The sequence below is a fragment of the Stegastes partitus genome, unplaced genomic scaffold (genome assembly GCF_000690725.1).
Source record: "Stegastes partitus isolate 25-593 unplaced genomic scaffold, Stegastes_partitus-1.0.2 Scaffold1359, whole genome shotgun sequence".
NCBI classification, from domain to species: domain Eukaryota; kingdom Metazoa; phylum Chordata; class Actinopteri; family Pomacentridae; genus Stegastes; species Stegastes partitus.
In genome coordinates, this window is record NW_007579090.1 from 1 (window position 1) to 25,244 (window position 25,244).

The 25,244-nt window shown below is 41.1% G+C and overlaps 2 protein-coding genes across 4 annotated transcripts; one reads left to right on the top strand and one right to left on the bottom strand.

Moving 5' to 3' along the window:
- Positions 1–2,020: 2,020 nt before the first annotated feature.
- LOC103370008 (protein LBH-like) lies at positions 2,021–7,520 on the bottom strand. The gene is made up of 4 exons (XM_008298907.1): positions 7,457–7,520; positions 4,504–4,619; positions 3,140–3,299; positions 2,021–2,478 (listed from the first exon to the last, which is right to left on the bottom strand). Exons 2-4 carry the CDS (start codon positions 4,576–4,578, stop codon positions 2,426–2,428), a joined length of 288 nt encoding a protein of 95 aa, XP_008297129.1. The 5' UTR covers positions 4,579–4,619; positions 7,457–7,520; the 3' UTR covers positions 2,021–2,425.
- Positions 6,347–24,777, top strand: tnfaip2a (tumor necrosis factor, alpha-induced protein 2a). 3 transcript variants are annotated; one of them, XM_008298905.1, is made up of 14 exons: positions 6,347–6,350; positions 9,478–9,494; positions 10,976–11,080; positions 11,641–12,110; positions 13,444–13,655; positions 15,144–15,258; positions 15,602–15,724; positions 15,823–15,917; positions 17,313–17,405; positions 17,894–18,020; positions 19,316–19,441; positions 19,523–19,672; positions 21,012–21,136; positions 23,883–24,777. In XM_008298905.1, exons 2-14 carry the CDS (start codon positions 9,488–9,490, stop codon positions 24,070–24,072), a joined length of 1,938 nt encoding a protein of 645 aa, XP_008297127.1. In that variant the 5' UTR covers positions 6,347–6,350; positions 9,478–9,487; the 3' UTR covers positions 24,073–24,777. The 3 variants fall into 3 exon arrangements, with proteins under 3 accessions (XP_008297127.1, XP_008297125.1, XP_008297128.1); XM_008298903.1 differs by lacking the exon at positions 6,347–6,350 and having other exon boundaries at positions 9,451–9,494; XM_008298906.1 differs by lacking the exon at positions 6,347–6,350 and having other exon boundaries at positions 9,484–9,494; positions 10,979–11,080.
- Positions 24,778–25,244: the final 467 nt, after the last annotated feature.

Consider the following 25,244-nt stretch of genomic DNA (forward strand, 5'->3'; position numbering starts at 1 on the left):
TCAAATGCCGCTTGCGGCTTTAATTTGGATTTGTTCTGATTTGTGCTCTTGAATAGAGATCGTGGTCTCCCTTTGGGCATCTGCCTTTAAATTTTGTCTTGTTTTCTTTCGGCTAGATTCTTTGGGTTAGATTAAAGGGTCAAGGGATTGAAGCTCTACAAATTTACCAAACATATCTTTCACTTCTCTAAAGCAGGCCGGTGGTATATACCTTCCTACTTGTATAAAAACCTGAAAACTTCCTGTCTGTGACTTGTAAACAAGATTTAAAGTATTCAACATGCATTCATGTAACATGTATTTTGGGGGAAGATTTCCAACAGATGTGAGAAAATAAAAACTCTGAACAGGAGCCAGTTAGTTGAAGGTTTCATCATTGGATCAATGTAATGTTCTAAACATCAAATCAGACTGAATTTGGCTGAAAGGCTGAACGCTGAGCAATTTAATGAGCTTTAAAATCCATTAGCAAGAACTTTTTTTTTGTCAAAAACAGTCCTGATGTGAAAGTTTGAGCTGCACCATCACTCCTCAGTAATGATCATAACTAATAACTGCTGATTTGCCTTCACTCATTAACAACATTAAAATCTTCTCTAATGGCTCGTGGATGACAGATAAACTAAAGGATTAATTATTGGTGATGTGATCAGTAACTGGATTCACATCACATCAGTTTAATTATCTTTATAGCTCTCCCTTCCCTCAGTATATTAGTGCAACATTTCTCTCTTGTAGAATGTGTCTTTCTGTTACACATAGAACATTTCATATTGCTCGTTAGGCTCAGGGAAGGTGGTTTGATATCACACTCACACAGAAACCTGATATCTGATCATACAGTTCTGTTCAGGAAGCTTCGGTCTTTCAGTTTCACAGACTCACCTGACGAACATGATGATGCCCACCCTGCTGATGTCCTCCTGGATCTCCCTCCAGCTCTGCCTGATCACCTGCCGGCTCTCCGCGCTCAGACTCACCTGGCTCGCATCATCATCATCCTCCTTAATTGGCCGCACGGAGCCCGGAGCCACCGCGGAGAGCCAGCAGCCCATCACGGTCCTCAAAAGCACCGGAAAACACCGCGGAGCTTGAGCTCAAACACGCCGAAAACAGCGCTTCAAAGTCGGCAGAGAGTCAGTCACAGCCGCTTCGACTCCCACAAAAGTTGAGCTGCTGCGGTCTGATCAGAGCGAGCACACACACACACACACACACACACACACACACACTGTAGGTGTTCATCTGCATTCATACAACTACCTGCTGATCATCTGAACAGAGAGTGAATCTCAAGCTGTTGTGATGACCAGACAACCATTAGACGTTTTCTGTCTGATCTGAAGCTTTTTCTCTCTCTACAGGATCAAGGGCAGATGTAGGGGTGCCCCCCCCCCAACAAAAACAGAAAAAAAGATTATGTCAAATGTCTGAACCTTGCTTTGGCCTCCAAACATGATCAATACATTAGTCACATGTAGCAGTAGAACTGAAGTTAGATCCATCTACTATTTTGGCAGAACACCTTTGCAAAACCCATTTTCTCTGCAGCCTTTCAACAGCACAACCATCTACAACTAACTAGTTCTATCCAATCAGTGCTCACACTATAAACTACAAACACACAAGTAGTTTTCAGGACAAGTTTGCAGCTTGTGATGCTAGAAAGGTCTCTCCAGGAAAACGCTGGCCTCAGCTGCTGTGGTTGCAATAAAGCAAGAAATAGCCACAACTTCAAAAAGCTAATTCAGACTCTGAAAGTCTTTTTTGTCCCGAATCAGAACCACTTCAGTTGTTCTGTGCAACATATAACATAGAAACGTGAAAGATTTCAATCATTTGATTCTTATTCATTCAGGCAGATAAAACATAGCTTCTGATTTTGTAAATGACTGAAGCATTTTCAAAAATGTTTGTGATTTTGGATACTTTGAAAAGCTCACAGCAGCATGATTTGATGAAGAGCTGTAGGTCAGTGTAAGAAGAACAACACATTTAATGGTTAAATTGATTTAATAGAAACTTTAGATGATGTATATCAGTTGCATTATCTATGTTTTTAGCACAAGCAGTTATACAAACATACAAAAGTGACGAAATGAACCAACAAGATTTTATAAAAGCAGTCAGTCAATAAGTCCATCAACATATTCATATTCTGGATGTTTCATATTTTTCCTGCTGCTCACGTCCCACAATCCTTTCAAACTATATCCTTCAGTCATCTGAAGATCTGTGTTTACTTTCATGTTGGAATCTTCATCTTTTCTCCTCTTTTGTTTGTTCACTCTGTCCAGGTCTGACTCCGCCTCTCTTACATGGGGGTGTGGCCATTTGTATATTGACCACGCCCCCCCACCCCTAATCACAGGGACCTTTGAAAAATATTGGCTGAAAATAAAGGTGCCACTCCAGTCAGTAGGGTTTAAACTCCATCCATCACCTGTTCCTGTGGCTCCTCCTCTTCTACAGGTCCACCTGGAAAAAAATCACCTGTTGATGTCACACCGGACAGGTACAACCATAACACCTTGACTTACTATGGTGGAATGTCTTTAGAAAGCCTATATTATACTTATTATTTGTGCAAAATTTTATTTTAGGGGTGTGCTACAATATGTTTATGTTCTTCAATGTTCAAAAACACATTATGTTTTGTTCATACTGTACATTGCTGCAACATCTCTTCTTACTCTGTCTGAAATGCTCTGTTTTAATTCCTGTCTCTTTAAGGCCGCCCTCCAGAAAAGGCCAATCTTCTCTGATTCGTCAGCTGGACCAACGAAAGCCAGGTAATATTAGTTACGTACTGTCACATTCTCGGTATAGACATGAAGATGTAGTCTTAGATAATGAGGTAGAGGTCGCTGCTCAGTCTTTGTTTGATCAAAGTAGCTGCCAGGAAGGTTTTATGCAAATAGTGACATGGATAAGGAACGGGAAAAAATCCTGGACTTCAAACAAGGCATTACAGTTAGGTAAGAAGAAGTGTAGTCTGTTTGAGAGAAGAACCTGTGGACATGGTGTGGACTGTAGATTCAGTAAATTCCTTCAAACACTGAAAAGTTCAAGGAAACAACCAAAACAGTATGAAATGTAAGATGTGTGCTCTTTAACATGTTTGTTGTGATGACTTCACCTGTCACCTGGCTGTGTTCCTCTGTGGCGTCACTGCTGACATCATCCGGGGGCCATCGGAGCTCTCCACTCTCCACATCGTCTCCATCCGTTGGCTCCACAACGATGGACGGGACACGCCTGGAAAGTTTTGGAATACGATCTGCTGATTCTGGAAACACCTGCAGAGGAGGATGAGTGGAGCAGTCAGATGGTCTCACTCGTTGGTGTACCTGACCTGACCTCAGTTGTTTGTCTGAGTTTTGTTTCTATGCAGATGATTAAGTTCTGTTCAAAAGGTGACAGGAAATATGCTCAAGGAAGAAATACTGAGTAGTGAAGTGATGACCAGAGGATGGCAGATGGCCACATCTGACTTGGTTTACAGGGAACAGGTTTTTAAATAGCTGTGGTGGAATTACAAAAAGAGGCAAAATCTCATAACCTCCCCAAGTGTACTCCACCTAAATCTATATATTAACCCCAAAAATTTGATGTACATCCTAAAGAAAATAAAACATGTGGCTGTGATATCGCCGACAATCGACTGCCCACTGTTACACAGTAAGATGCATTATTGCATATCTGATTGCAATAAAAATGACCTTTTATATGGTTAAAGAGGTCACCAGAGCTAAAATAATTCAGCTGTTAGCAACATGTGTTGCTACTGAAGCAGCTAACGGGTGGTAAAAGAAGAGATTTAACTTTAACCCTTTATAGGACACTCCTTGAAATACTTGGAAAATGAAAATTTCAACCCTAGGGTGTTGTTGAAGGAGATATTTTTACTTTTGTGACTTAAAAAAATGTTGCAAATCAAGAATCATAAAGCTACCATATATGGTCCAGGGAAGTTACCAAATCAAACATCAAATCAAAATCAAATCAGGTTTATTGTCATTTTGCTATACACACAGTAGTACAGGCAAGATGAGAGAGCGTTTCTTCAGGATTATTCAACCAGCAAGTTTTGTGGAATGCATGTCTGGGATAAGTCACTAAACGTTCACTCTCGCTGCCTCCTGAAAGGGGCCGCTGTGTCCATGCGCGCCGCCATTCAAATATGGTCACTTGCCCCATAAAGGGTTAAAGAATAAAACTTGTATTTGGTTGAAGGATGTTGACTATATTTTGAACATGTAGCTCTCTTTGCAAGATCTGCTGATGGATTTAAAGGTGGTCAGACACTGTGTTATACAATATATACTGCATATATACTGTATATATTGTGTACGGTACTGTTTTATATGCAGTATACATACAGTGTGTGCTGTAGGCTGCACTGTTATATGTGCTGTGTGCATGTTGTTACAGAGAGCTGCCACCATGGAAGCTAAGCCTACTGTCACCTTCAACCACTACTCATCTCTAGTAAAGTCCTACCTGGAAAGACACGTTGTCCTCTCCAGACGCTCCGCCCACCACAGAGTCACAGGTATGAATCACCTTGTTCGTCATCTTAGCCAATCAGCACGTGGAGACAGAAAGGAGGCAGCAAGCTGAGAGGAGACAGAATAAAATCACAAAGCAGCAGGGGTCAGTCTGTCAGCTGCTGAGATCTGCATCGGTCAGCACACTGTTAAATATATTTCAGTGTGTTGTAAGCTGACCCCATCTTCAACATCTAAACATCTTATCACCTGTGAAAATATCGAAACTTAATGAAGTGAGATCAGCTTTAAGCAGATCTGTCTTTACGTTGCTGCTTATCCAAACTCAGTCCACCACCCTCTTGTTTGTTACTTTGAGGAAATTATTTTCATGTCAAATCAGTCGTCTGGATGTTGTGAAGGACAAATCAAGCCTGTGTGTCTTCATGCTGCGTCGCCGTGGCAACCGACAGGCTACCAACACTAACGCATGCAAACAACCTCACATGCTCCTGTTTCTGTGCAGCTCTGGAGCGTGTGTGTGTGTGCGTGTGTGTGTGTGTGTGTTTGTGGTCTTCTTGGACACGCTTTAAAATTAACCGTCATGGAAACTTGGGTTCAGAATTTCTGCCACAAAGGAGCTGAACTGGAAAATAGCATCCTGAAGACAAGTAAAGTTCACAAAGTGCAGAAGCTCATACTATCTGATGTTAGATCAGATTAAACTTTCTCTGTTTTAGGTCTTTCTAGGTTTTAGGATTACCATTATTTAGATTTGCTAAACGCCAGAGTAATGAGAGAGAATTTTTTTTTTTTTATTACTTTCTTCAAACTCAAAAGTTTACATACATTTCCTTAGTATTTGGTAGTATTGCTGTATGACTTGGGTCACATATTTGGGTTTCCTTCCACAAGCTTCTCACAATACTTTGATGAATTCTGGCCCATTCCTCCTGACGGAACTGATGTAACAGAGTCAAGTTTGTTTGCTCGCACACACCTTTTCAGCTCTGCCCATAAATCTTCTACGGGATTGAGATCAGGGCTTTGTGATGGCTACTTTAAAACAGTGACTTTGTTGTCCTGAAGCCCCTTTGTAACTAATATGGCGGTATTCTTAGCGTCATTGTCCATTTGAAGACCCATTAGTGCCCAAGCTTTAACTTCCTGGCTGATGTCTTGAGACGTTGCTTCAATATTTCCACATAATGTTCTTTCCTCATGAGGCCATCTATTCTGTGAAGTGCACCAGTCCCTCCTGCAGTAAAACAGCCCCACAACATGATGCTGCCACCCCCGTGCTTCACAGTTGGGATGGTGTTCTCAGGCTTCAAGCGTCCCCCTTTTTCCTCCAAATGTAACGATGGTCATTAAGGCCAAACAGTTCAGTTTTAGTTTCATCAGACCACAGGACATGTCTCCAGATATTAAGGTCTTTGTCCCTGTGTGCATTTACAAACTGTAATCTGTCTTTTTAATGTTTCTTCTGGAGTAATGTCTTCTTCCTCTCTGAGTATCCTTTCAGCCCATGTCGGTACAGGACTGGTTTCACTGTGGATAATGACTCTCTGACCAGCTTCAGCAGCATCTTCACAAGGTCTTTAGCTTTTGTTCTGGGGTTGATACGCACATTTCTCACCAAAACACTTCATCTCTGGGACACAGAACTCGTCTCCTTCCTGAGCGGTATCATGGCTGGACATTCCCATGGTGTTTATAGTCGTGCATAATTGTTTGAACAGATGAACGTGGAACCTTCAGGCATCTGGAAATTGTACCCAAGGATGAACCAGACTTGTGGAGGTCCACAGTCCTCCTCCTGATATCTTGGCTGATTTCTTCAGAAGCAGTGTGTTTGAGGTGAGCCTTAAAATACATCCACAGGTGTGCCTCCAGTTAACTCACATGTTATCAATGAACCTATCAAAAGCTTCCAAACCCATGACATCATCATCTGGGCTTTCCAAAATAGTTTAAAGGCATAGTTATCTTATTGCATATAGACTTCTGACTTTTAAGAAAGTAATACAAAATTCAAATAAATAAATAAAATTCTCTCATTATTCTGACATTTAGCAAATATAAATAATTTCAGTAATCCTAACTGACCTAAAACAGGAAAAGTTTAGTCTGATTTAATGTCAGACAGTGAGAGAGAAAAAAGGGTATATTTCTTTTTATACAGCATATGTAAACTTCTGGTTTCAACTTTATAACAAACAAACAAACATACAGATATAAATAAAAATGTGAAGGATTTCTACACAGCTGATACGACAAACCAATGACACCTAAAACTGTGAAACACCAGTAGAACCAGAAAAATTGCACAGACTGTTTCTGGAGCAGCTGAGTTTGTACTCAAAGATGTATTAAGGATTCATGGGAGTGTTTTCGTGGCCCCGGTGAAACCCGAAATCTTTTCCTCCAGCAGAGGTCACTCTCAGGTCTGGGTCTGATGTGGACTCAAGAATCAAGAAGAACTAGAGTCAGACAGCTGAGATACGATTAAACTGGTAAGCTAAACCTTTGGAAACTCCTGGATTATTTAACACCAGTAATGAGCTCTTTTTTCCAGCAGACGACTGGAACCTGAACACATCCCAGCTGACGTGTCACCATGACAACTGGCATGTTATTACACTTATCAGCCATAAAAGTTATTCTTCAGAATGATCCTGAAACTGTGTAAAGCCCAGACTCCCAGGAGTCACACATGTTTATCACTGAGTAATATTCCTTTTCTTGGGTCGACCACCATCACTGAGCTCTCAGACACACAAAGAGGCAAACACATGAAAACACACATGAGGACAAAGAGACACAAACAGCCTCTGATGGACTGAAGACCATGAAGGAGACACATGTTTGAATTAAAAGGTGGAATCAGATAAAAATCAGTCAGCAGGTGAAGACAAACCAACTGCATGCAAACATTTCAACAGAGACAGAAACAGGTGACCCACCTGATGGTGATGATGATGAGGATGATGAGGATGATGGTAAAGATGCAGTAACTGATTCTAATGTTCAATCCTCAGAGTCCTTACATGAAGCTTGTTGCTGATCTGACAGACGACTCTGCTGCTCTCAATTCAAATTCAGGTGTCACTTCCTTTGTGTGTCTGTGTGTGTGTGTGTGTGTGTGTGTGTGTGTGTGTAGGTGTGTGTGTGTGTGTGTGTGTGTGTGTAGGTGTGTGTGTTTGTGTATGTGTGTGTGTGCATGTGTTTTGCATGTCATCATGAGCTGACTCTCTCTGTGTGATTTGCTTGTCATTTGAACGTGGCCACAGTTTCACTCAGGATGAACCTGAAGTTGAAAGCAGAAGCCCTGCTGCTGCTGCTGCGGTTAACTGATGAATGAATGACTGATGAATGAATAATTGATGAATGAACTAATGTTGTTTTTATCTGGAGGTAACAGGCTGTAACGTTCAAGCAAATCACGGCGGTTTGTGGTTCAGAAGCTTCCCTTCATGTGTGAAGATCAAATCACTGATTTTGATTCCTCTTTGTCTGTTTGAATGCAGTTTGTCAGTTTTGATAGTGAACATATAGAAACGCTAGAAATGTGCTATTGTCATTTCAGTACTGATCCCATGTGACTCACAGTCCATAAACATGTGATCTTCAGAAAAATAATCATTAGGAGACGTTCGACAAATACTTGAATTGATCTAGAAGCAAAACTTAAACAAAACAAACTCATACATGAAAACACTTTGAGGGGAGTGACAGGTGAGATGGTCAGACAGGTAAGAAAGACTGGCTACATGATCAGACACGTGTGACAGATAGGTGAGAGAGGTGATCTTAACTTTCCATAGTTGCCAGCCTGCTGCAGGTGAAGTTGCCCCGCCCCTCTTGATCAGTAGCCCCGCCCCCTACCAACCACCACCTCCTCCATCTATTATTGATCAGAGCTGCATCACTTATTAACAGCTGATGATCCAGTTACAGAGTGACACCACACAGGTTTTCCAGCACTGCTGGCCTCTGATTGGCTACAAGTTACGCTGCAGGGGTACCATTTGCCCTGACACAGGTCTGACAGGCCGAGAGTCACCTGATGAAAGGTGCAGCTGTCACTGCAGGTCACAGTAGGTCGCATCAGGGGAAGATTATAGCCTCTGACTAGCGACCAGATTCACTTATTCTATTCATTTAAGGGTTCTGTCACCCAAACACTATTTCAACAAGTCATTTTAACAGCATTCAGACAGTGAAAATAAGATCTGACACAATAAATCAACGTTTACTGTAAAAGGAATGGAAAGAAGAAAAGCAGTGAGAAAAGGAGAGGAGGAGGAGGTGATGGAGGCTCAGTGTGAGTGGTCACAGTGATGCAGTGCAGTGAAACTCAAATAGAAAGTGAAAGTGTTTTCTAAGGAGGAGACAGAGGAAAAAGATGCTCTAATGCCAGCTGGTCTCTGCAGCAGCTAGTTCTCTATCGACTGGTCCACGGCTTTGCATGATCTGGATAGCGGCCCTGAAAATGTCCTTTCTGACTTCCAGGTTTCAGCAGAGGGGGAGAGGTAAGATCAGCATTACTCTCACATCATAGATTTACAGATACATCATGGACATCTGGCAAGTCAGGACACATTTAGTCTGACTCAGATTGCTCTCAGATGATCTCCACCCACCAACTAATAATCACAGCTGTTTAACCGGCGGAACAAATGACAAAAAAAAAAAAAAAAGTGTTTCTCCAGCCAAGAGAGGAGAGGCTTTCCTCCATGATGGAAAATTCCGTTTACTTATATTATACATTACATTATACATTTGATGTCTAAAATCACTCAAACAAGAGAAACTCGCAGTGATGTCAATGTACCTTAAAAATGAATATAATGGTGAACAAGGGATGAGGAGGAGGTGGGGGGCACTGTCTGGCTCTGTCACGTGGCTCCTCCTCCTCCTCCTCCTCCTTCTGGCACGCCTAACGCCGCCCCTCTCCTCCGGGTTGCTCCATCACAGAATCGAGCGTCCGGGAGATGAAAGGTAAGAAATCAGCTGCTGGATGTGGTTTTAACGCTAAACCTGCGCTTTGATGTGGGAGTTTTATCATCAGTAGTGATCTGTTTCTGTCTGTGACAAAGTACTGATCTGTGAAGAGGCAGTAAACTCGCTGCATTTCAGGTAAAAGTGTTTCAGGAAAATGTCCATTTGATCCTCCACAGGCTGAAGCTCTTCTCTTTAATAACTGTTTCTTTTCGTCTGAAGGAAAGCGCAGATGAACGACTGCTGTGTTTATTAAAGTGTGCTGAAGCTGCGCTGTTTGTGCTGCAGGGGGCGCCCTGCTCAACATCTGCTTCATGTTTACTAGAGAAAGTAAATAACAAACTTCCTCTTTTCCATCTGATCACTTTCTGTTCAGCCCTGCTCCTCTAAACTCCGAAGTCACTGTTAAAGCTTTGAGTGTTTCTCTGTAAAACTTGGACTGACACACTTAGATTCTTCACAGTGAGTTTTTAGATGTTCATGGTTTTCTTTCTGTAATATTCTCTCAGTCACTTTTCTCCACAGAACTGCTGCGTGTCTCACATACTAGACTCTAAATGTGCAGAACCCCTCCACCGTCCAGATGTGCTGGCTCAGTTCTCTGCAGCAGTGAAGAAATGTTTCATAGGGTTGCCAAACGAACAGCCAAAAGCTAAAGTTTGGAGATTTGAAAACTCTGTGAGGAGAGTTTCATTGATACCAGGTTTTCTGCTGCCACATTATGACGGTTACTTTATAGATTAGAAAGGTCACATGTTAGTACACATCCATCCACACAATAATCTTGTTGCTGTAGCCTAAATATCCTGATGTACTGTATAATCAAAGAAAAACCTCAATATTAAAATGTAAAAAATAGTTGACTATAGCAAAAGGACAACCTTTCACAGTGAAATAATATCCAGCTGTAATGGAGCTCAGGATTCAACTGTGTACCTAATGATTTAACTCTAGCATACAAACTGTGACTCCACGTCTGACAGCTCACCTCTCTGAGGCGTAGAAAAGTGCACAGTGTTATTTATCATTTAAACTTGATCAATCCTGTCTTCACGTTGCGTGTAATTTATTATTGTAAGTGCATAGTTGCACGGAGCTCTTTTATTTTGGAGATGCTGGAAGCAACAAACTAAACTTCAGCTCCTGTAAACATTATGAGGTCTGTTTATGTGCATCTGTCAACTGAAGACACGCAGACTTTTGTCTTTTGCTCTCTGTGATGCTTAGTGGCCGCACAGCCAGCTGCAGCTGCTCATTGCTGTTGCTGTCATCTGGTGCTGCTTTCAATTTCACTTTCACTGGATGCTGTAGATGCATTCACTAAAACTTGGACATCAGAGTTTTACTCGACCTATCAGATCTGGGGTGGTCAGTGAGGTTTCCTTCTTTTTGAGGCACCACTGTTTTGCAGAACACCAGCTGCACAAGTTCCTTTATTGTCTTACTGAGCATTGAGCTCATGAATGATGTCGAATGTTCAGCAGGGGGCACAGAGGAGAGCCGAGGAGGAGCCAGGAGGAGACTGCCCAAACTGAAGATCCCTGCAAAGATCTGGAAGAACCGCAAACAGCAGAACTATGATGAAGGTGAGAACCAGCAGAACCCTGTAAAGCGAGCAGAACATCACCAAGTCGGAACCAACAGAACATTATGACTAGAACTAAATGAGGCTCAAATACAACCAAGAAAACCCTTTTAAATCAAAACAAAGCTTAATGAGAACCAACATAACCAAAGCTAGAACCACCACAACTCAATTTTTAACATCAGAACTTAATTGAAGACAAGAAGAATTCTAGAGAGAACCTGCAAAACTAAAATTAGAACCAACAGAAAACTACATTTGAACTCATGAGATAAAAAAGCATGAGATCAAACTAACAAAACCTGTGGTAAAATCCAAATAAAGTCCTTGTTGATTTAAACCAACAGAACGTCAGGCACAACCAAAGAAACCACACACAGAGATGACCAAGAAAGCTGCCAGAACGACAATAGAACCAGTAGGAACCTCAGTTACAACATACAACACTATATGATCTAGAATTTCTTTAACACTACAGAACTTCAGAGGGTTTCGGTTCCAGTTTGTGGCTGCCCTGATAGTTAGAAACAGCTCAGTGTCACTGTGTTGTTTGTCTTGTAGACGATGAGCTGGACTGTGTGGTGGAGGTGCAGCAGGAGCAGGAGGAACAGCTGGAAGAGATCAGCAGGAGGCTGATCATCAGGGAGGATGAGCTCTTCAGTCAGGACGCTCCCAGTGAGGAGGAGGAGGAGGAGGACCAGCTGCAGAAAGACTTTGAGGATCTGAGACTCCAGATATGTATGGCCATCCACAACACCTTCACTCCCTCCTCTTCCTGTTCCTCTTCCTCCTCCTCCTCCACCAAGCATCTGGAGGTCCTGAGGAGCGCTGTGGCCTCCATCCAACAGCAGGAGGTGCAGGACAGACGCTGGGCCGACTGCTCACAGGACCGAGTCCCGGTGTGGCGTCCTCAGAAGTGTCTCAGTACTCACAACGCTCTGCTGCAGAACATGGTGGAGGACAGACTTACGAAGGCTGCAGAGGACGACTCAGGCGGAGTCGATAAACTGTCCTCAGCAGTGAAGAGACAGGTGAGTCACCGACCAGGACACATCAGGGACACAGAGTCCTCTGATTTGTGTTAACACTAATGTTTCTGCTACTGGAGGAGTCTGAATTGGATAAAACACTAGACAACTAGATACAGGTAGAGACTGACTTAAGCTTTTATTCATCGTAGTTCATGTTCAGTGCGTATAAAAAGGACTCTTGGGAAGTTTTCCTGTTGTATTGTTTTTCACCATTAAATCATAGTCAGTATAATTTGGCTTCTTTGACAAGAATTTACAAAAAAATGTAAAAGTCAAAGTAAGAACAGGTTTCCTCAAAGTAATGTCAATTAATAAAAATACAAAATGTAAAATAAGTGATTTCATAAATATTTACGCTCTTTAAAGTGATTCACCTAATTCAACACAGTTGCAGCCGATTGGTGCAAAACGTCACACAATTAGTGAACTGGATATTATCTGAGTACAAAATGTGTCTCGTGTTCATAGTATACAGACACTTGTGTCTGGAAGCAACTCCATGAAAGGTTTTACTGAAAAATCAGGGGGTGGATACAAGAAAATTTCCATTCCATGAAGCATGGTGGTGGCAGCATCATGATGTAGGGATGCTTCTCGACAGCAGGCCCCGGAAGGCTTGTAAAGGCAGGGGGTAAAATGAAAGCAGCACAGCACATCAAAATCCCAGAGGACAACCTGATGCAGGCTGCAAGATGATTGCAACTTGGGCGGTTTGTTTTCCAGCAAGACAACGACCCAAAGCATACAGCTGAAGCTACACAGAAATGGTTTGTAGACATCAAGGTGACTGTTCTGGATTGGTCGAGTCGGAGCCCAGACCTCAGACTTTAATCTAACTGAAAATTTGTGGCTGGACTTGAAAAGGGCTGTTTGCTTATGCTTCCTGTGTAACCTGACAAAGTTTGAGCAGCTTTGCAATGGCGAATAGGAAAAATTACAGTGTCCAGATGTGCAAGTCTAACTGAGACCTGATCAAACAGGCTCAGTACAAATATGCATCTACTAAATACTGACTTGAACGGGGCAAATACCTCTGCAATCAATTATTTGAATTTTTATTTTTAATTAATGGAAATCTTCTCTCCCTTTGACATGAAATAATCTTTGCTTGTAAACTGTTCTCAAAAAGCCTAATTAAACTGATCGTGATTCACAAGCAATAAAAGGGGAAAACTTCCAAGGGGGGTGAATACCTTTTAAGGCACTGTGCAAGTAACAGAGATAGATAGATTTGACAGATTTTAAAACACAAAACACTGACTTCACTCAGCACTCTGACTCTAAAACGTTGTTTCATTGATTTCCCTGTTTTATGGCTCATGCATCTGATCAGGTGTGTCGAATGGGGAAGTGTGTGAAGGAGGACCTGCTGTCGGTGGTGAGGACGGTGAAGGACTGTTACCCTCCACAGATGGATATTCTGAATGTCTACGCTGCACTCTATCATCGAAGTTTCTTTGCTCGGCTGACTGAACTCGCTACCTCAGAACTGGAAACAGAAGACTGCAGCTACCTGCTGTTCTGGGTCAACCACTACTATCCACTGTGAGTCCCTGCTGACAGAAACAGCACAGTTCTCTTGGCCTACTGATGTACAAGCTAGTCTGAAACTGAGAGTGCTGAATCACCTGTGTCCAATCAGCAGCTTTCCAGATGAGTTTTATTCTTAGCTGTAATTTTTTTTCTCATTTCGGTGAAATCCTAAAGCATCCGTGGCTGCTGGTAAGACTTCATACGTGTACAATAAGTGTGTCCTTAGTTGCTTCTGATCTTTGAGTTTCCACCATCTGTTCGTCTCCACAGTTCCAGATGGACGAGGTGAATCTTTCTTTGTTTCTGTTGCCATGGGTTAAACTGTTGCTAAAACTTTCAGAGCTGGGCTGTAAATTATTTTTAGTGTTTGTTACAGAATCTGGGCAGATCCAGTCTGCTGAGAGATGATGGTTTAGGAGTGGTGCTGAGCTGTCTGACTGCTGCAGTGGCACCTGGCTGCAAACCAGAATGAAAATAATTGATTGAAGCTCCTCGGGGATTGTTCCCCTTTCTCAACTGGCATGCAAAAAAACCCAAAACAGCATTAATAGCTACTAAAAAAATTGATATGGATCGAACTCTTGTCTTAAGAATTTGACAAATACAACATGGGATCAGGGATGTAATTTACATGTTACAGCAGGAAAGAAGCAGACTGAAAAGAAAACAGAAAGATCTGCTTGAATCAAATACAAGGAATAGATAAGAGGCATTTAAAAGTATAATATTTTACAATGAGTAAATGAAGTCCAGAAATTCAGCTCGAGTCAGTTCTTTAAAACATAATTATAGGTAGGTATAAATGTATATAATAAATAATGTACATATTTTTATAAGTATAGAGTGTTTTATATACACATTTTTTTGCAGTATGTGTTACAAACACACACATTACAGTATGCAATATACAGTAGAGAACAAAAGTTTACATACACTTGTAAAGACTATTTATATCAGGGGTGTCCAATCCTGGTCCTCGAGGGCCGCAATCCTGCAAGTTTCCTTCTTCCAACACACCTGATTCAAATGATCAGGATCGTTATCATGCTTCTGCAGAGCTTGATGATGAGCTGATCATCATTCCATCATAGAAAATGAAGAGTTGTAGGAGTCACTGGAAAATCAAGAGTGTTACATAGTCTTTACAAGTGTATGTAAGCTTTTGTTTACTACTGTAGCATTATATAATAAAAATACAATAAACGACAGCAGTGTAGGTTGTAGTATTGCGGCACCGGTTATAGAAGAAAGCATTAAAGATGCATGTGTTCGTAATGTCTCTTCTACTCATTCCACTGCATCTACATTTGTTTCTCTACACAATAGCAAAGTTTAAATCCCCCTGACCAAAGGATAATAGTCTGATACACAGCTTTCATTTTAAATTTGTAGTTCAGAGTTTTAGAGTTCTGGAATCCGTCTGAGCTAAACAAAGTTTAGTTCTTTCACTGACTCACTGCTGGTTTCACAATTGTGTATGTGTGTTGTAATTCTTGCCAGTGAAATACTGAAACATGAAGAACTGGATGGACAGATAAAGACAGCCTGTCTGGGTTCTCTGCTGCTGAAGGGCGACCTGAACCGGCTGGAGGAGCAGTACCTGGTCCACAAAGAGGTAAAAACCAGCAGAACTCTGCTCAGGAGGAGAAAAGTCTCTACAGGATACTAATAAACACTCCTCACCTCTCTTTCTGCCATCAGCTCATTTAGATGTTCAGATTCTCAAACATATGATACCATCTGAAATAACGCTGTGGTTCTCTGTGAGAGGGTGGCAACACAGTCATCATAATCATGATTCTGGCCTCTTTGCCTACAGTTTAGTTCTGAAGTATGTTTTCATTGCCCACAATACAACCATGGCAGTAGCAGCCCTGGGTTGTACAATAGATGTGTTTGGAGAAATGAAAGCGCCAGTAAAGTGAAACATCCTCCTTCTGCTGTTTTCCTTCCCTCAGGACAAAGTGAAGCTATGGCTGAACACAGCTCTGAAGAAGGAAAAGGAGAGCTGGCTGAGCGGCAGAGCACCTGAACTCATCGACTGTTACTACTTCAGTCCACTGGCTGTGGACGTCATACAGGTGAGACGCGCTTCAGTTGGAGCCAGTGGTTCTGTGATGTTTCGTTGAGAAGTTATTCAGCATTAAACAGAAGAGTGTTGTGGTGTTTGTGTCTCCAGGTGACAGACGGCTGCCTGACTGAGTTCAACTGTGCAATCAAAGACCAGAGCAAAACTCAGAGGCTCACAGCTCACCTGGAGAACTTCCTCTGCAGGTAGACCACACCCACCACAGGACAATAGTAGGCTTAGTTTGTATGAATCATCTATGATGTAAAAGAAATGTTTTCACCTTGAGAATCTGAGTGTGTGTCGTTATCGCAAAATGTGGTCCTACAGACACCTGCTGTACCAGGAACTGCCACAAAGGTAGTTTTCAGTACTGTGGCAGGTATTTATCTGTCTATGAACAGATTTTATCAACACAATAGCGTCTCAACCATTAGAAATGCAGTAACTTTCCAGGTGTGTAGTTGAGATCAAAATAGTCTCACTTTGCCAGCCCATGCTGTAGAACAAAATGATCTGGCAGCACCACACTGCTAGTCTGCTATTGGAAAAAATGCTCTGGCGTGTTTGTATTTATTTAAACCAAACACTACGTGAAGAATGCGGCTTTGGTGTTCTCTCAAAATAGTGATGGCTAGAATTACTGTGGTGGAGCAGTTGCATGCAGGGAGACGAGCACTGTGATTAAAAATGGATAATGATAAAGATGCCTTACTACACCATCCAAATCCTCCACAAAACATTCAGTTTCAGTTTAGTTTTCACTGTGGTAGGTTGCTGCCTGGAGCTTCTTGTTGTTGTTTCTGTGGTGAACAGAAAACTGTAACACATGAAAAGCTGAAGGCCAATGGCAGGTGTATACCTACAACCTACATCTGGTGAGTCAAACTAAAATCAAAATGAAGGCTGAGTTCAAGGATGGATGTGGTTCGACCCATGACTACTGAGTCCTCATGTAATCATGTAGTAATGATTGCTGAGTACTTGTAGGTGGGAGGCCAGTGTCCTGACAGGAATCACAGCTGGTGTGATCCCATTGCAAGACGTCTGGAGTTAAAAGCTGAAAACACTTTGTTTAGACAGAGATGGAGAAAAATCCCTGTGTGGGACCCTCAGAGTCGAGTGTTTTTGGAGTGATTTTGCAGTTCTGTTGGCTTTATCAGACCATGACCTTCAGCATGTACTGGGGAAGTTTGCTGCCCAGGTATGAAGCAGCCGGGATGAGAGTCCGCTGAGATCATGGTTCTCTGCCGGTAATAGGTGGATTGCATTTTCTGGGTTGGGGTTGTGTTGACGCCCAAAGTAAAGGAGTTTAAGGAGTTTAAGTATCTTGAGATCTTGTTCACAAGTGATGGGAAAATGAAGCATGAGATGGATGGACAGATTGATGCAGCATCAGTGTTGCACCAGACTGTCGTTGTGATGATTGACTAGTTGAGTTGGTCTATGTTCCAACACTCGCTTTGAATGGAGGCATTTCCAGGCCTGCTCTTTGATCTGAATAAATGCAGTTATAAAATGATCTAGCTGTTAAGCTCAGATGTGTGTGTGTGTGTGTGTGTGTGTGTGTGTGTGTGTGGGTGGGTGTGTGTGTGCTACAGCTATAAGAAGTGTGTCGAGGAGTTTGTGAAGGGGAACCACAGTAACGTCCGCTCAGTGATCAAAGCCCAGCTGGTCTGTGAGCAGCAGCTCAGGTGAGATCACACCTGCAACACCTGTCTTCACTCATCAGCGGTTCGGTGCTTTGTTTCAGAAACCTGAGAGTTTATGGGTGTTTTAACATTAATGACTTGTGAGATACGATTAAGGTCTGTGATATGAAGGATGTGTATCTGAACCATGTTTGCCATCATATTCACCTGCTCTGTGGTTAATAGCGACACTTTGGTCATAGAGACGTCAGGTTACAATAAACTGTGCAGACGACATTGTCCTGCAGCAGAGTTTACCTGCAGACAAGTGGATGATCAGCTGCCATTTTGTTGTAAATACATTTATTTACATCCAGTCAAAAACATTTCAGGATGAAGAATCTGACAACAGACTAATTTCTTATGAACATACTGACTGTAGCTTTAACGCTGGAGTATCTGTAACTTTAACCAGCTTCCTGCCCCAAACCATTCTGGGAGCTGTAGGATTTAGGTTCTGCTGCTGATTGGATCCTTTTGCCTGTCCTAAGGGATTACATCACACGTCAAACAGGAAGTCTGTCTGAGGAGCAGAGACGCCGCTGCCTGGACACTCTGTCTGCCCTGAGGGATTGTGGATACCAGTGTTTCACTGGACCTACTCAGGTCCAGCTGAAGGTACAAGTACTGTCTGTACTGATGGCACTGCAGTAACTCACACTGAATCAGTACTACAAAACATGACAGCTCATATTTATAGACGTATTCTTCAGCATCAACACTCATACACTTGTTTTGTTAAACTCTCCTACAGACCTGCAGCACTTTAAGATAGTCCACACAATACAATCATGATGCTGTAACCTTTTCAAACTATTAACAAAAGTAAACATTTCTAAATTGTAGCAGTCATTTACAGTGTGAGTGAACCCTCCCAAACCCAGATCAGTCAACACTGTAGTTACTAATCACAGTCACATGTTTGTAGTTATTGCAGCCTAGTTGCTGCACACATCTGTGGCACTCCACTGTTGTGCGGTTGAGCATGGATAGACAGATGAGGTGTATCTATAGTTTTTGTGGATTGTTTTAGTTGAAGTGGTACTTGTTCTGGACAAACAGATGACTTTTCAAGCCTCCATCTGCTTTTTGAAGTTGTAGCTCCTCTTTGCCCTCTCAGCAGCCGTGGCCACAGAAGCTGAAGGCCGATGTTTGAGACCTTCTGGCTTCACAAGCTGCAAATTTGTCCTACAAAACTGCTTGTGTGTTTGTAGCAGTAGGGTCAAGGCAGCTGTATAAACACCACAGTTATCTGTAGTTTTTAAGTTTTGAACCAATGATCAGGGTCTCCTCGCAGGATGGGAATATAAATCAGAGTCTCATCTGCATAAAAACTTACATTCACATGGATTCATGGAGGATGTTAATAAGTTCGACCATGTAAAATGAAAAAGATGAGGGGTCGTCATCTACAGCCCTGTGGCGCACCAATATTCACATTTCACTAGAATATGAAGCAGAGAAGATAGATAAACCTGAATGTCTTTCTTATATCCATGCTCTTGATCTGCTTTTAGATTATCTGATTGATGAACAGCACAGAAACTAACTCCTCCTCATCATCATCATCAGTTTCATGTTAGTTTTCATCTACAGAACTGTTGTCATCAAAAACCTACAACATCAAAGAAAATGCTCCTCTGAGCTGATACTGTAACCACCTATCATCATATTACTGTGACAATAAGTCAAACAGACAAACTTCTGTATCACTGCGTCAGAGTTAATGTGTTGTGTCTCTGTTCCAACAACACTACCTTCTATAATGTTTGGATAAACATGTTGGAAACAGTCATTTTTATCATTTTCACATCAGAACTTGTTAAAACAGTTTTGAGAGTTTCACATTTACAACAAACTAAGATTCATTTTGTCAAAGCCACATCTAGTTTTTGTTTTTTACAAATGAAAAGGTACGTTTGAGTCAGCTGTGGACGGCAACCTGGGTGGATGGCTCACTTCCAGTTGTTGACTCGCTACTGGACTCTCTGAACCAACAACTGGCCGACCTGATCGACCTGAAGCCAGCCTGCAGACAGGTGAGACGCCATCCTACCGGATATGTATGTCTGCACACCTGTCTGCACATCTGTCTGTCTGACCCATCTGTGTCTCTGCAGTCTCTGCTGTGCGCCCTCCATCAGGACGTGGTCCTTAAGTATGTGAAGAGGATGTTACAGAGCAGGATGAAAAGCAGAGAGCAGCAAGTGGCCGGAGCTCAGCGGATGATCGAAGACTCTCAAAAGATTGACAGGTTCTTCAGAGATGAGGTGAGACATATGCGTGTTCGGACATGTGCACACTCAGCATCAGTGTTGTTAAAGTTATAATCTTTAACCCCCTGAACCTCAAAACCAGCTTGCATTAGACCATTCGACTTTATTTGATGAGCAGTGAGCCAAACTCAAAATACCTGTCAACAGGTGCCGAAGTCTGATTGAGAGTTAAAGAAAACAAATGATTGCAGTGATTGGCTCAAAGGGTTGTTCAACAAAATATTAGTTTACAGGTCCCATCATGCTTGTTTGCTTGTTTTTGTTGTTGTTGTTGTTTTTTTTTTTAATATTTCTGTTGAACCACAATTCAAAAGCAATGTCATGATTATCATGAAATTTTTATTTATTATTACTTTTGTCACTTTCAACTTATTTCAGTGACTGAAGCTGTTTTTTTCCTTCTTTAATGGGAGGGCATGAATAACTGAGGACAACTGTGTGTATATATATATATATCTCAACGCTTTACCATTTTGAACAGGAGTGAGGAATTTCAAACAGCAATCACCTTTTTATACCCAAATTTGATCCAGCTCACTGGGCTTCTCTGAGAAGTCAGAAATTAATCAAGCATACCGTTCAACCATTATAACAAATGTTTCGGTTCAGGAGTACAAGTAATTAACTGGAATTTGACATCTTAATCAAGAAATAATGATTTGGTTTATTATTTTTTTAGTTTTTTTGTGAAACAGTAAATTTGAAAATTCATGGATAACAACAATCATTATATTTTCCTATTAAAACTGTCTTTTTGGTTGAAGTGCTTCTACATACTAGTGTATTAACCACTGCAGAAACATAATAAAAGATTTTGACAGTTACCCATACTGTTAATTTAGGGCAGCTGTGGCATAAACATTACACTGGGTGGTGGTCTAATACGTTTGTTAAGCACTGTATGTGTGTAGATCCACATTTTTTCCCAGCATTAGTAGTTGTACAATAAATAATCAAAGAAATGTAACTTTAGGTTTCTTTTTATGATGATTGTTATTATTTATTGCAACTTTTCTTCTACTGCATGAAAGACATTTTTGATTCCTCTTTGTTTCTAGCCAAGATGGCATTGTTTTCTATCAGGTGGAGGAGTTTATATTGTAAAAATCAAAAAGTGAAAATGTGACCGAGGCAAAAAAACAAAAAAGAAAAAAACACCCAGAAACTGTTTGGGATTCAGAGGATAAGTGAGGTTTGAATGAAGTATTACAGTATAACTTTAGTAGTAAAGGAGCAACTCTGCATAATGAGCACTTTTGTTTCCGATACTGTAAGCACTTAATGAACACCTGTACTTGTAGTGAAGGATTTACTGATGATATGTGTGTGTCAGGGCGGCAGCGAGGCCTCGTGGCTCGGGGTGATGCTCTGCCGTCTCGCTGAGATTCTCAGTCTGCAGGATCCTGCAAGTGTTCAACTGGAGCTCGTCAGTCTGGCCCGGACCTTCCCCGACCTCAGGTACCGGGGAGGGGCGAGGAGGGGAGGGAAGGGGTGGAATGGAGTCAAGGTGCAAAAAGAAAAGACAGAGTTACCCTTAAACCCCACAATCTCATTCAGTGTGACAGTAATCCTCAGTATTTCCTCCAACCTGCAGACTCTCAGGAACAGAAAGAAAGAGCTGCTGAGTCACTGCTCATTCATCGCTGTTACTCACCAACAGAGCCGCCTCATTGGATGCCTGCTGGTGACATCATCTGCTTTGCATTCACATCACGAAGTCACTTTGTTTCCAGTTTTTCCACAAAAAGAGGAAAAAGGCAGATTAGGAGGCAACACAGTAGAGTTTTCTGTCTCTTTCAACAGGTTTGGAGTATTATTAGACAATGATTTTACACATGAAATCTGACAATTATAATATAAAACAGAACTAAAACAATCAGACCGAGCAGGTGGAGCTCATGTCTCTGTTTCATGACTTTGTCAGGGTTTGTCAGAGTTTGAAGGATAAAGTTAAATCAGTTGTTACCACAGGTTTAGATTTAGACTTTAGTTTATGAGTGCATTTTTATGTTTCATGCGTAAATTGACGTCTAAATGAAAGAATGTTGTTTCAGAGAAGGTGAGAAGAGATGCTGCAGCAATGGATTTTACTGGAAAATAATGTATTTTTCAACATGAACGCATGTACACATATTCTAATAGACCCCCCAAAAAAGACTCTATGTAATATGTCTCGCTTGTGTCTGCTCGCCTTGCTTGTGTTTCTGTGTCCTGTGTGGGGTTCTGTGCATTTCAGGTCAGTTTTTGTTCTCATATACAAATGCTGACGCTGTGATCTGTGTGAGAGACACCTGGTTGCCATGGGAGACGACAGGTGTGGCTGGATGAGGTTCAGGTGTCATAGGTGTGTGAAGAGAATGGAAAAACACTGAGCGGAGTCGTGTTATAAAGAACTGTCTGACTCATCTTCGTCAGATGCCTTAAAAAAAACTCTCAGTGCTGAAGTGTCTTTGTGTCACCGTGCAGAGATCCGATCTTCATCTTTGTCCCATGAGGTTTGGTGCAGCGTGGATCAAGTTACTGAGTGACGGTGAAAGATTTGCAGAAAGTGAAGAAATATTCAGTCCCTCCTGATTTATTTTCTCATCAGACTGTGTGTTGCTTTACTGATTTCTACTATTCTCTAACATACATAAGATAAGAGGTTTTCTGGTATTGAGTTGTTTTGTCTCCGTGTTTGTTTTTGAATAATATATAAGGATTTACATTCAGCAGAACATATCTGTGAATTAAGCTCATGTTAAAGTCAGTCACTGATTTTAAATGTCACATTTCCTGGTTCCCTTGCTGCTTTTCCACCAGTGAACCAGATTTCAGGTTCAAGTGCTGAGGCTTTATGTCCACATGATGCTCTCAGCTGTGATAAAAATAGAAGGAGGATAGAAGAAACTTTTGTTAACTGCAAAATAACAGCAGCTCGAAGGCAAACTTTTAATTTCACACATTTAAAAGACCCCCTGTAAATTGCTAACACATTGCAGATTTTTATATCGTGCATCGTTTGACTTAATGAGCAACTTGTTTCACATACAAAGAATCTGTAGTCATCAATAGTCTGAATGGACTTAAAGAGTTTCTTAAATTGTTAAAATATTTTCATTCAGTGTGCAATCAGATCTGCTCACATTACATCCATTACATTATTTTCCTGTTTAACAGGTTAAAGTCTTGTAATAGTTTCTTGGGAACATTATGTTTTTCCACTGAACTTCATCAGGTGTCAAATTCACAACATGAATCTACATGTTAATACCTGAGCCGCAGGCAGCAGCAGCAGCCAGACAGGAGGAGGGACCAAATCTCAGAGTGCAGTCTTCTTTTAGAGATGCTTCCTGTGCATATTATTTCAATCTTGATGGAACTTTGAGTCCATATTCTGGTTCGGTGACTAGTTTTCTTGATGGTTAGTGATGATCCATCTGATGATGATGTACTGTTGTATGTTGACAACACGGCTTTGTATTTATCAGTCAAACAGGCCAATTTCAGCAAACTGTCTGGTTTAAAGGACTGACTGTGAGTGATTTAAATGAAGATAATCAGAAGTGCTTATTATTTATCCTAGAATTTAAAGCAGTGTACTGAGCCTGTACTCTGGACTTTTCACCATATAAACACAAGATTATTAATTATCAGGCTCTGCTTGATGAAGTTCATCTCTAAATCGTTGTGTCCACTCACAAATTGGTGGTCTACAGAAAAGTTGAATTCAAACGAAGGGAGACGGAGCCCCAGTTTATCATTAAATGTTTGTTTGATGTCTTCACTGTCAAAGGGTTTGGTGCTTGTTCTGAGGTCAGTTTGCAACTTTAGTTTTGAAATAAATCATGACTTCCTTTAAATTCTGCTTACATGTTGTGTGACATTATTTACATTTACTGCAACACTGACTTACCATTTACAGGCACTGACTGTGTTGTACTCTGCTGATTTGGATCAATATATCCTATCCCATATTCCATCAATCTCATTTGTAATAATTATTAATGTTAATGTGACTGTCTCAGGTGTGTTGAGAATTGGTTCCCCTTTTTGACTAGTTGTTTCCTGCACATCTGTCTGCCACCTGTGTATTAGGCAGCATTCAGTTTGATCATAACATAAACATATCAGTCACAACTATTCCACAAAAATCAATCATTGGTTTAACATTTGTTTGGTTAATCATTCAAATTGATCACTCCTCTATATCTTCTGTCTGCAGTGATGCTCACGTGTCGGCGCTGCTGTCTCTGAAAACCGGCCTATCAGCTGCTGACGTTCGCTCTATCAGGCGGAGCGTGGAGGAGAACCGCCTCCTCGATGTCTCCACCAATAACAATCCTCCGTTCTTCTCCAAGGTGAAAGTCAAATGGATCAGTAAAAAAATCAATCAAATGGTCCTTAAACCTTAAATGGTTTTAGGATGTTAGCGGCTTTGCATGTCAGTGAGGTAGCATGTTAGCAAACTGACTGTGTATTCAGTTAGTACACAGTGTTTTGCTGTGTGTGATTCTTGTACTTGCCACGTTGCGTTACTGCTTTATTATGGTACTAAAATTTGTATTATCAAATGTGTTGCAATGGTTACAGGTGGCCATACTGAAGTAAAGACAACATAATAAACTTTTATCAAAATGCTGAAAATCTCATATAAAGGCCTGTGCACCTCAGATTAAAACCCAGTCCAGTGTTAGATCCAGTCTGGGGTTCCTCAGGGTGAAGGCCTGGGTCCTCTTTAGTTTACATTGTGAATGCTTTTCTTTGAGAAACTAATAAAATCATAATTTAAGCTTATCTGTCACGTGGAAACCACAACCGCCTTGCGCTGTGTATCGTCATTGGGTAACTCATATCTAGAGTTTTCAGGAAAATCAAACTATATACACCAAATAAATAAACTCAAAGTGCAGGATAAAAGACAGTGGCAGATATTTACAATGTTAGACATATATTATGGTCAAGAGTAAAACACAGTTGTGTAACAAACCTAACAGTTAGTGTGTCAGACTTGTAACGATGGATAAAGCTCTCTGTATTTACAGACACATGTAAGCAGTTGGGCGGCTTATCAGTGTCATTGATCTCTGTTCAATAAATGCTGGATTCAGTGGAGCTGCTATTTTCTTGTGTCTTCTTGCTATTGCTGGGATTATATTTTTCTTCCATGTGTTTGTTTACAGCCAGCACACTCTGTTTAAAACTTTAAAAAAAAAAAAATTATAGCAACCTGCTCAGTTGCAACCTTATTTTTTAGTTTAAATTGTATTTCTATGATTGTGAGCAATGCAGCAGCTGATTCTTCCTGGTTTTACATCCCTGTTTAATGCTTCTTGTAAACATGAATAAATCAGGGTTAATGGCTTCAATTGAAGGAGACACGTGGACCATTAAATCTATAAATACCAATGACCTTATTTAACTCTTTCTTGTTGCTCTGATAAAAATGGATTTTTGGTGGTAAAAGAGAAGATTAGACGAGCTTTAAAATGTCCCAGCTGTCATAAAAGAGAAACAAGGTTGAAACTTGTTTTTTTATGACAGTAACAGGTTTAAAAAAATATTTTCTTCACCAAAATTACATGTG

Coding starts and splice junctions, on each gene's coding strand:
- LOC103370008 (XM_008298907.1), bottom strand. CDS start 4,578: ATGACGAACAAGGTGATTCATACCTGTGACTCTGTGGTGGGCGGAGCG. Junction 3,300..4,503: donor AGGACAACGTGTCTTTCCAG/GTAGGACTTTAC, acceptor CCTCCTCTGCAG/GTGTTTCCAGAATCAGCAGA. Junction 2,479..3,139: donor GGAACACAGCCAGGTGACAG/GTGAAGTCATCA, acceptor ATTTTTTTCCAG/GTGGACCTGTAGAAGAGGAG.
- tnfaip2a (XM_008298905.1), top strand. Junction 15,725..15,822: donor TGGCTGTGGACGTCATACAG/GTGAGACGCGCT, acceptor TTGTGTCTCCAG/GTGACAGACGGCTGCCTGAC. Junction 19,442..19,522: donor TGAAGCCAGCCTGCAGACAG/GTGAGACGCCAT, acceptor GTGTCTCTGCAG/TCTCTGCTGTGCGCCCTCCA.